Source organism: Micropterus dolomieu, linkage group LG11 (assembly GCF_021292245.1).
Source record: "Micropterus dolomieu isolate WLL.071019.BEF.003 ecotype Adirondacks linkage group LG11, ASM2129224v1, whole genome shotgun sequence".
Lineage (NCBI taxonomy): Eukaryota > Metazoa > Chordata > Actinopteri > Centrarchiformes > Centrarchidae > Micropterus > Micropterus dolomieu.
Window position 1 is genome coordinate 2,948,586 of NC_060160.1, and position 11,878 is coordinate 2,960,463.

General features: G+C 41.4%; 1 protein-coding gene across 1 annotated transcript in view; it reads left to right on the plus strand.

The window, feature by feature from the left end:
• Positions 1 to 11,878, plus strand: part of LOC123979363 (neuronal PAS domain-containing protein 3) — a 197,576-nt gene that overhangs the window by 164,727 nt on the left and 20,971 nt on the right. Inside the window, exons 7-8 of the mRNA XM_046063268.1 lie at positions 3,350 to 3,543; positions 5,982 to 6,088. Of these exons, the coding sequence (XP_045919224.1) occupies positions 3,350 to 3,543; positions 5,982 to 6,088 (301 nt within the window). The remainder of the gene's footprint in view (positions 1 to 3,349; positions 3,544 to 5,981; positions 6,089 to 11,878) is intronic.

The following is an 11,878-nucleotide window of genomic DNA, read 5'->3' on the forward strand; positions in this document are numbered from 1 at the left end:
GGGGGGGGGGGGGGGGGGGGGGGGGGGGTCGTATACCATGTTCCACCTGGCAGACTCGGATCACATGCAAATCACAGTGAAGACAGAGACGCACATAAATATTCATCCACACGCATGCATATATTACTACACACATTTGCGCTCAGAAACACACACATCAGTGCAACACTGACACACACACACATAACACAGCGTTACAGTTAGTAGTTTTAAAGCTGTTGTGTTGCAGCAGAGACCTGACGGTGGAGGAAGCAGCTTCCTCCTCCTCCATTACTCACTGTAGAGGTGCCCTTGAGCCAGGCACCTAAATGTGCTTGTTAACACCTTTAGTATGCATACACTAACTGTATTTCTATTTTTTATTTTGTCACTCCTCTGTTGTTATGCAGTGATTGTGATATATGTTAGAACCCCCCTCAAAAACAAGATCTCTAGGGGCTTATCCTAATAAATAAATTTGAATATTTAATCCAGAAGGTGGTAAAGCCAAATGGAAACTTGGTGATGCAGTGCAGTCTTGCCTCATAGAAACTATGTTTATATACTTCTCATTTGCACCAGAGAACGTGAGCGAAACCTGAATGCTCCTGAATCCATTTCTTATCAACATAATGAGGAAACATTAATGAATGTATCTGTAAAGTAGCAAAATGTTCACTGACAATGTATTTTATTACAAAATCCTTTTGTTGCAACTAAAGCAAGATGAATGTTGTGTATGGCTCTCTTTAGGCACCTCAGAGCTCTTGGTTCAGGTTTGGAGAAGAAGGTGAAAATGTCAACAGTGAATTGAATTGACAGAACATACTTTTTTAACACTTACGTCGTCTTTCCCTAAAACCAAAATGCTTTTGTTGTGCACCCAGGATGCTGTATTAAACTCCAGAACCGCCTCCCTACTGCTGCGGCATATAGAAAAACATGTAGCTGTTGAACATGATCCAGACAGCAGTTACGTTTTCCCTCAAAGCGTATTTTAGCAAAACAAATGTGACCATAATTCCCAAGAGACAGGGTTGTCTGCTAGCTTACCAGTTAGCCAACAACAATTTAGCAAGCTAGGTACGTGGGTTGTTAACAGGTCAGTTTAAAACAGTTAAGTCAAGGGAATTTACACCATCAGTTCCTGTCCCATAACTGATCGATGCTGCATCTCTGGAGATGTGTATGCCTCTGCAGAGCACGGTTGTATAGAATTGGATGGTGCAACATAGCTGGGGTGATTACCTCCTCTGTTTTGGATTCTTTGGTTCTTCGTTCCCTGAAAGGTCAGAATTGTCAAGATGGTTGTCCAAAATGTTGTTTTTATAAATGCTAGGCTGCATGCCCATCTCCAAGAGACAGTTCAGAGGATGGATTTAAATGAGTTTCATCTTTCTGCATCCTTTAGTTGAGCTTATCACAAAGACATTAAGCAGACTGAGGGGAAGCTGCTAGCCTATAGCTCAATCAAAGGTGAAAAGTGACCTGGTCCCAGGGGGGTCGCAAGAATGCTGCTATAGACACAAAAATAGAAAAGAAAAATAACTAGTCCTGTCAGTCTAATCAAAGATTATAGCGCCAGCGATCTGTAATCTTTTGTTTGCCGCTAAGTAATAACTGTTATATTAGCAGAAACTTGATCACAGCTCATAGGTCTGAGTCTTTTGTTGCTAAAAACATCGGCTTTAAAATAGACAAACGCAGGTCACCTGCTCTGGCATTGTTTTGAAGGTGAGAGGTTTACAAACACACAGGAGACCGGGAAAGAGACATCTGTCTGGACACATGAGAGCCTCAGAAAGAGGAGACACCGCTGGTCGGACCACCAGCTGGTCCAGGAGCTTCGTCTTAATGATGGTCGGTTCAAGTCTTATTTTTGGATGAGTCGGGGACGGACTGTTGCGGTCTCCGGACAATCCAAGCAACTGAAAACTTCCATCGGTGCCCGTCTCTCCATTCATTAGATTGGACAATGGGAAAGAAACGCGAATGACGTCAATGAATTTTTTTTCAACTCCGTCCACTCAGGGCGCTCATTGAAAAACGCAAGGCGCAGCAGGCGGCCAAAATGCGAGACACTCACTGCCAATAGAATACAATTTAAAAAAGGTATTCTGTGTGATCCGCAGATATTTTCAACTTCAGAAAGGGGTCGGACTGCCAGAAAGGTTAAGAACCCGTGGCCTACACATAGAAAAATGCAGAAGCATCTGGTACAGTTTGACTTTTGTCTGTCTTCCTCTGGCTTCGAGACTTTTTTTTCTTGTTTGAACCTCATATTTGCCACATCACAAAAAAAGAGTTTAAAAGACAAGCAAGCATTTCCCCGGTGAGCAGCAGCTGATTAACATTTCTCGCAGATCCGTCGCGTCCAATAAACTTTTGAAGCTTCACACGAGTTTAAAGCTCTGGATAATTACACCCTTCACTCTCCCTCTGGCTGTCATCTCTTCAGTTTCCACTTCTCCTCTGTCTTTCTTTCTCATTCACTTCATCCCTCGAGTCGGTTCAACAAAAAAGAGGTAATATCCCCAAAAAGTTCTCCTCAGTTCACCTTGACTTTATCTGCGTTGACCTACAAATTCAGTCTGTGATTTTTGTGACGTCTTTCAGAACATATTTTGAACTGGATTCTTATCATCCCTTACGTTTAAATATATAGTATAGTTACAGAAGGAAATTAGACCATAATATGAAGGTTATGATCCATTTCAGAGAATTTACAAGCCATGCATAATCATAAATTAGACAACTGATTCATAGGAACATACAGAAAACACAAAATAACTACAAGGAAAGATGTACAAAATGTTAAAACTAGCAAACTGCAGATGCTTCTCTATTAAAAGCTTCGTAAGTTTGCAGCAGAAGAAATATGACTAAGTGCACAAATGTCTGCAGACAGTGTAAATATAAATGTTAAGCCTGTCTTAATACACATGCCGCTGGTCGATGTGCTCATATCTCTGAATATGTTGAAGCTATATTTTGATGAAACAACCTCATATTCAAAATGGTTAATTTCTCTCCCCCAAAACATGACAAAACTAAAACTGTTGACATGATAACAGTTGCAAAACAAAGACTATAACCGTGGAAAGTCTGGCCCATATCCTTCACCACTGCTGCTGATTGTTGTCCGCTCCCAAAGCATCCTGGGTAAAATGGGCCTAGCAAAAATACATCTGGACATTTGGACCATTGTTGGCTAACTAGAGACTTAAAATTGGGGCAGTTCTTAAGAACAGACAAGAGCACAGACTGAGAAACTGTATTGCTTTTATATGATGAACATGCCTATTTATCCTCATATCTCTGTAATTGGTGATATTAATCTACCCTGTCCTCTAAACCCCCTCTTTCTCAGGTGATCCACGTCACGGGGCGTCTGCGCATCAGGATGGCTTTGACACACAGTCGCTCGGCACCCAATCAGATCATGGGGATGGTGGTGGTGGCTCACGCACTCCCGCCGCCCACAATCAACGAGGTGCGCATCGACTGTCAAATGTTCGTCACGCGAGTCAACATGGACCTCAAGATCATCTACTGCGAGAACAGGTAGAGCGCCGACGAAAAATGGCCTGTTTGATGCCAAATTCTGATGCAATGTTTTCATAAAAATTCGGGCACGGAGCGAAATCTCCCCAAGCAGATTGATCGATTTGTTTGAGGTTTGAAGTGTCAAACATAAAACTCAATTTCACCGACTGTTTCTGCGTTCTTGTTTCATAGCGTCAGTTCAGGGGAAAAGAAGTTGTTTCTCTTGTCGGAGCTTCTTATTCATGAGGAAGTCTGACCCAATCCTCCCTGGTTTAACAGTGAAATATGTTGCTGATGGATCTGGCCCCTTCCCTCTGTCCAGATAAAGCAGATAGGCATCAGGATCTCGCTCAGGAGTTAACCGGGGAGATTCATATCAGGCAGAAGAAAGAAAAAAAACCTTCATGTTTTATTATAAAAAGAGAGGAGGAAAAAATGATAGTAGACAGATTGCTCTTTTTGTGGGTGGAAAAAGGGACACAATGTGAGGCAGCTGATGATATTCAATGCGGAGCGACAGAAAGCGAACAGACAAGCGTCGCTCCCATTACAGCCCCATTTTGAGGATGAGTTTCTAAGAGAATGAGAAAATGGGAGGATAGTTTTTTTTTTTTTCAGAACTGAGTGTGCTGTTATCTGGCTGCCAGACTTCCCCCACCCGTGCTCTATCAGGATGAGACCTTGGAAATTGTTCTGTCTATCCTGTGGCAAATTTGTTCAAATTAAAGCTTTTAAAGCTGATGTGTGTTACCTGTACAATAGACAGAGACAGGCTTCACTCTCTGTTGTTGGCTTATTAGCTTTTTTAGGTTTTTTTTCTCCATCCCTGAATCGTTTTAACCGTTGAGTACCAGATAATTGTCCCTTGGTGACGAGTTATAGTCAAAGTTGCGCAACATTTCCACTTCCATGCAGTTCAGTTTTGTGCAAATATGGACACAGGCGCTCATCCAGCACAGAGAAACAGCACAGAGCACAGTGAAGCCTATAGATATTCACAAAATCATCAGCAGAAGTTAAGGATTCTCAAAAAAGCCATGGTGGAAAACCAGTTTTGCAAGCACCCTATAGAAATATCATGCACAAGTAAATAAAGCTTTGAATCTTGCTTTAATAGGAGGCTACAGGCATACTAGTGTGATTAGGCTAAAAAGAGTTCTCAGAAAAAGGAGCATATAATCGCTCTGATCTAGAGGACGTAGTTAATTTTATTTGTACTGCTATCTGGAAATCCTCATGTGATCGGCTAAAAGTGTGGATTAGGACGCGGTGGGATTGGACTGGACAGTCTAGTATTGTAAGGAAATGCAAACAGGATAGAGAAGCAGAGTGCCATCCTCTTTTAAGATCTCTGAGTTTTAAGGTCCTTCTCGGGGTTTCTTTGCTTAAACTCTCTACATGTGATCAGTGGCAGAATCACTTTTGAGTGTGTGTGTACACATACAAGGAATATGACTCCGGTTTTATGTTTCTCTCAATGTTCTTAAGTCCCAAGAAAGATTTACACAAGGGTAGAAATAGAACTAGAGGTAAAAACAAGGACTAGAAAGCTGAGCAAAGATGGGTAAAACTAAACATAGAGCTATTATGTAAATATATTGGTAAAAAAATGAGTGGATACCACAGAGGTACTCAACCTTTTTTGGGCCAGCGCCCCCCTATCCGTTATCCAGGTCCTTTACCGCCCCCCCTCCAAAGAGATGTTGGTTATTAGCCCTGAATATTGTTGATTGTTATCGTTGTTGTTGTTATTAAAAATATGGAAAAAAGCACACAAGTCAATGACAAACAACAATTTTATGACTTTTCCAGGGAACAAAAAAGCCATGTCAATAGTAATTATATTAAATTAAGAAATAAATGTTCCCCTCAGAAACTTTTTGTAACACAGAGACCCTTGTCTTGAATGGTGCACATAATAAGCAGAAGATTTTGAGCATTAAAGACTTAATTTCCTGCGTTCCGGTGAAAATTTCTGCACCAATTTATTGGTGGAAACGTTTTTATTTATATAAAGGGAAACACAAAATTCAGGCGGAAGGTGACAATTCAAAATATAAAAATATATCTGAATATAATGCCGTAAGGCTCTCAGCCTGTTCTTTATTAATTAATAACGTGTTTCTCCTGTAGATCAACTTACTTAATGTCATCCCTGCTGAGTCAACACGTATGATTTAGTCTTCCCTCCTCTTTGTGTCTGTTGTTTGGGGAAGTAACCTCTTTTAATGCGACTGCGGCACCTTTTCACCTCAATGATAAATTAATTCAGTTATTAACTCCTGGACTTTAATAGGCTAGCTCCTCTGTTTTAACACGTTTTTCATGTATTTAAACGGGACGACTGTGGGAGTTTTTATGTTAATCTAATCATGATGCACACATTTTCTGTTATATTATCTTTGTTTTGTGTCCTTGTGTTTTAGAGCTTTTACGGTATTGATATTGCGTTTCAGGATCAATGACTACATGGACCTGACTCCGGTGGACATTGTCGGGAAGAGGTGCTACCAGTTCATTCATGCTGAAGACGTGGAGGGAATCAGACAGTGTCACCTGGACTGTGAGTACAGTCACCGCCTGACTACATACTCTACATTGATTTGACAATCAAGTCAACTTATTGATCAATCTCGACCTCGGAAACAGCAGTTGATGAAACAATTTCAAATCAAGCCCCAATTACGTGCTTGTTCTGGAGCACTTATGGAGCTTCTCCACTGTCTTTCAGTCGGTTTGGAAATACAGATGTTTATACGTTCCCATGGCAGCTGAATCTGCTGATGAGGACTGTGTGCTGTGGTCAAAAGCTCCAGAACAAGCAAGTAAATGGGTCTTAATGTTTTGGCGACCCGCTCTACCACCTGAGCCGCAGCCGTCTAAACACAAGTCTATCTATAATATCTATAATCCTTATAAAACAAGTGGACCGAGTCACCCGTTGGTTTGTGAACTCGCGTCTTGAAGCCTTGAGTTTTGCATTTAGGCCGGCGCCATCTTGGCTTTTGTGGAACTGGACGTGACCAGATTTGGACGCGACGGTGGAGCTAGCTACCTTGGTTAGCAAGGTGCATCTGTAATTCACGTTAACTGTGATATAAACCGGGATGCTAATGGAAAAACAGGCTTAAAACAAAATGTACTTACCGGAAAAAATAAACAGCCGACTCCTAATAAGCTTTTTCAGTGGCGAGCTGTTTATATCTCTAACATTTTAGTAAACATTTTGTCCTACAAAAACAGTAAAACTCCTGTGGATCCCCTGGTAGGATAATAATACTGCAGTAGGATTTCTAGATTAAACTTTAAAACTTAAAGGCCACTTAGAGAATCTTTGCTTTCCTGTATCTTTGAAAAGTTTCCTCACAGCAGCAACTCTACAATCTTATTACCCTTGTCAGGAGGCATAATACACTCTGCCTCTCCGACACACACACACACAGAGGCAGAGGTTTGGTGTCCCTGTTTAGTGGCTGTCTAGATGATTTGCGGCGCGCTGTTTGTTGCTGCAGTCAGAGCTTTACTGTGGTGGTAAAAGCTGAGGAGGCGTTCAGAGCTGCACAGCGTTTCACGGCGGTCGGAGGCAGTGAAGGCGTTTGGGCGGAACGCCAAATAATAACAACCTGACAGCAAGGACAACACGCCTGATGGGAGTCAAACCACAGACCGCTGCAGTCGGATTCTATCAAGTACTGTCTACCACAGCTTATTACAGTCAAAGCAAAGTGATCGGTTTGTGAGTGGTCTTCTCTTGCTTTAAGGTGTTGTTGGTTCATCCCGTAAATGAGCTGCATTTGCACACGATATTACATAAATTCTTTATTTACACAAATATGACCTCTGCAGTGTTTTTGCAGCCACTGCAAAAGGCCTCCAGGTGTTTCTCTGGAGGCCTGTTAAAAAGTCTGCAAAACACTTTAGGTTTGATTTTTAAGTCCATCAATATCATATTGTTGTTGTTTTGATTTATGTACTTACACTCACAGTCAAATTGTCATCACCAAAAGGAAGATATTGGATGTTTACCTGTGAACTACTTGTGGGCAGACTACTGTACAGGTTTGAACCATTTTGGGGGAGGTGTTGTTACCTATCAGCCCCATCTGTGACCTCAAACAAGGGCGTCACCTTGTGTAGAAAAGTGGTGGGACCTTCTGATTTCCTGCATTCTAGGGGACATTTTCTGCACGAATTTATAGTGTAAATGTCTTTACTTATATGAAGGGAAACACAAAATTCAGGTGACAATTAAAAATACAACAGAATATAGTGCAGTAATCAGTAAGTAAGCTTTGGTTAAGTTGGATAACGCACATGTTTCTTCTATATTTGAATTGCATTGCACGTGTTCTTATTGTGCGAATAAAGGTAAGCAAGTAAATTTCTTGTTTAAAGCTATTTTTCAGAACATTTTTAACAAATGCTTTCAAAAAGTTATTTGTTGCCATCACATCTGGACTCATGGGAGACAGCTATTGCTAGCTGGTACCCCTGCTTTTTATAATGCAGGATGAGCACAGTGTGCAGGAGCTGCTGCTGATGTTGATAGAAGAATTTTGCAACGGGTAGATTCATTTGGGCACATTAGTTGATAGCTAACACCATGTGGACTCGTTGGAGAACACATCTAGAATCACAGTTGGTAGGATCCACAGTATGACTTCTGCAGTCAGCCCTCACCGTGGAAGTTTACAGCAAGTCTCCTGGCAAAACAAGCTCTTAGTTCTCTCTTATATTCTTTTGAAAACTGGAAAAATTTGCACAATAGCTGCAGTACTATAACATTTATCTCCTTACACAAAAACTGAGTAGAATTATTATTTCAGTACATCTTCATGCTCATGTATATACTGCTGGTAAACACTCATGTTTGCACAAAGCACATGTTAAATATCCAAAAACTAGTTTTTAACGACCACTTTACCTACCTGCAGATCTTCCAGAGTTACCATAACCCAAAAAACAGAACTAAAACATGTCACACACCTCACCAGAAATAAAAAAGCGCCAAGATCCCTCAAACTTTTTCAATTACCTTCTCCAAAAGTTCCTGAGCTCTGAACATCCTGAGTGGCAATCAGGAAGTGACTCTACGGCGGCCAGGCGGGGTCAGACTGAACTAGGAGGGAGGGAGGTTAGGATGTGTAACAGGGGGGGGGGAAAAAAAAGGGAAGTGAAATATGGAGGGAGATTATTCCTCTCTGTCTGCTGTGAGGATGGGAGGTCAGGAGGCGAGCCGGCAGCCAGCGGTTTAAATGACTTGGTTTTAGTCGAGCGTAGTCTAATACAGCACCTCCAGTCACCTCAGCTGCTCGTTTTATTCTCCCTCTTTCAAAATTAATTTCTTCTCTGAAAGGGGGGCTTTCAGAAATGGATGGCTACGGGGCGCTGGAGGTGCTCCGTGTCTTTTTTCTCTTCATCCTCCCCGTCAAACCGGAGCGCAGTCAGATTGTTCTGAAATCAGCCTTTCTTCGTTTTATTTCGTTGTCTTTTTGAACTCTGCTGATTGTGTGGAAGCTGATTTCAGAACAGCCGTCTAATGATTCTCAACTAGCTTCTGCCTAATTGGATGGTGACAAATCTGGTTTGTGTTTCGTCAGTGATGTGTTTTATGTCTGGTGTGGTTTGGACATCAAGTGTAGACAGGAAAAATGTTCTGTTTGTCTAAAGCGCTGTGTTTGCAATGATTTTGTGCACATTGGAGACTTTTGTCATTTAAAAAAAGTATTTTTACTTCAAAACTAGGAGCTCCGAGTCGCAGGTTTGGTTTGTATGGAATAAGTATCTTGTGGATTTTAGATTTGTTTATTGTTTGGCCACCATAGGTGTCATTTACAGTGGGGACACTGATGTCCCCATCACTTTTTAAAGCACAGTTTGTTAAATAACGTTCTGAAATATAGCTTGCAGTTAAATAAACAAATGAAAATGCCTTTAGAAAGGTTTATTTGCACATTAAGAAATCATGCAATGCAATTAAAATATAGAAGAAACAAGTGTGCATTGTCAAAAAAAAAGTAACTTAAGCTGGAAAAAAAAAAATGCTACTAATAAAATGACCCAAAAACGTGCAGCTCCAGTCAGTAACTTCAACAACTTCTTGACGCAGTTTCTTTTTGGCCAAGTTTTCTGTTCTCTCCCTGTGAACATGACAAAAGAGGAGGGAAGACTAAATCAGGCCTGCATGTGTGTTGCCTCAGCAGGGATGATATTACAAGAGTTGATCTACAGGAGAAACACAGAATGCCTGAGAGCTGCACTGACTTATATTCTGTTATATTTATATATTTTGAAATGTAATGTGCTACCTGAATTTTGTGTTTCCTTTTTACATAAATAAAAAATTTCCTCCCCGCTCATATGTCGGATCATTGAGGATATCTTAAACACTGTTTAAGGATCTTTTTGTCTCATTCTTGTGAACCTAATAACGCGTATCATGATGTCTCGTTAGTGTCTGTTCACACTCCTAATCTGAGCCCCTGTGTCCCCACCCTTGTTGGCCACCCAACCCTTTCCGGTTCTTTTCTTTGCATTAAGTTCCAGATACTTACCTACTGTTCAAGGTAGAAATATTTGGGTCACCTGGAGTACGTGTTGTGCATTGTAATTTATTGTTAAACCTGCCATAGTGCTTGTGTCAGTGAAGCTGTGAAGAAGCAGTTACCGTCTGGAGGTTTGTTTTTGACAGTAAGACTGTTTCGTTGTTGTGAACAGCGACAACCGAGGTCTCGACAATCTCTAGATAGTTCTTGCTTCATCAAGTCGTGGTCATTCCCTCGTGAAGTGAAACGACTTTTGCAACACAGTCATCGGGTTGTTCTTTGTAATTTGCAGATGTGCAACTGCGTGATCGAATGGTGGAAAGGAGATGTTAACTGCTGTAAGTCTTGTGTTTGACCAATCAGACACTTTCTGTACTGTTAACCAACGTGCTTAATGGTCCATGAGAAAGTCCGACCTTGAGAACAAAATTTTCAGGCCAGAAACCCAAAACCATGTTTCCAAAATGTTTCCTGAAAAAGGCCATGATATTTTCTTTGCACTCTGTCTGATTGCACACTGAATTTATGCTTGAGTACGTAACATCTGTCACAAAATAACCCCGTTTTTCCCCCCAAAGGCAATGAAAGTGAATGCAGTTCTTCATGTTGTTGTCCAACAGCTGCAGATTTTCCAGTGAGAAAAAGACTTTCTGCAGTTTTCTTTTTCTGTTGTTGCAGAACAGCAGCCACTCGCAGACTCTGAATTTTATTATTTTTTTGTGGGATTTATTTCCACGTCCGCTCTCGGTTCCCCCGCTGCTGCAGGAGTCGGATAGTTAGGAAATCGATCAAGGTGTATTTTAGAGGGATAGCCTGTTCTCTCAACAGGGATCTAAATTTTAAAAGGGTTCTTTTTAAGTGGAGGACGAGGCGTGATCCCTCTCTGTGAAAAGGCGTCACTCTCTAAGTCTCTATCATTACCTGCTGACAGCCGGTCTTAGCTCGGGTCAGATCTCAAAGTCAATCTGTCCTCGTTTCCACTCCCAGAACAGAAAGAAAAAGAGAGATAGAGGGTGAACATGTCTTTTCACAAAGAAAGGGAGGGAATGGGAAAGAGTGATTTGTAGGCAGAGAAAGAGGGAAGGGCAGGAAAATACCTTGCACAAGGGATGAAGAGAGAGATTTGTCTTCTCAAAGAAAGGGAAAGAAATGAGAGCGAGTGATTTGCAGATAGAGAAAAGAAAGAACAGAGGACAAATGCTCATTTTCGCAAGGAGATACAGGTAAAAAGAAAGATGTTTCATGTCTTTTTTCTCAGACACGAAAGAAAGAATGAGAAAAGGGAGAAGAGTCTTTTCACGATGAAAGAGGGATCAGGAAATGCAGCATAAGGCGAAGAAAAGAGTGAAATAAGTTACTGCTCTTTTTGAAATGAAGAGGGATTCTTGCTAAAAAAAAGAAAAAAAAAAAGACATTATGTGGGAGGATGGTTTTACAGACAGAGAAAAAAGAGGAGGGTTTTCTTTACAGAAAGAATATTTGTCTTCTTTAGAAAATTGAGTAGAAATTTGAGTTGATCTGAGAACGTCTCGGGTTACATATGTAACCCTGGTTCCCCGAGAAGGGGAACGAGAGACTGCGTCGGTTACGACACTATGGGAACGCCTCTAGGCGAAGCAGGTCTGAACGTGAATGAAATCACTCCAATCCTATTGGCCTGTTGCTAGAACGGTAAGGTGTGACGGAATAACCGGAGGAGTATAAAGCACACCTGTACACACTCATCATTAGCTTAAACTATGAAGCAGGCGCTTCAGGCGGGGAGAGAGGTGCGGCGGACCGACGCAGTCTCTCGTTCCCCTTCTCGG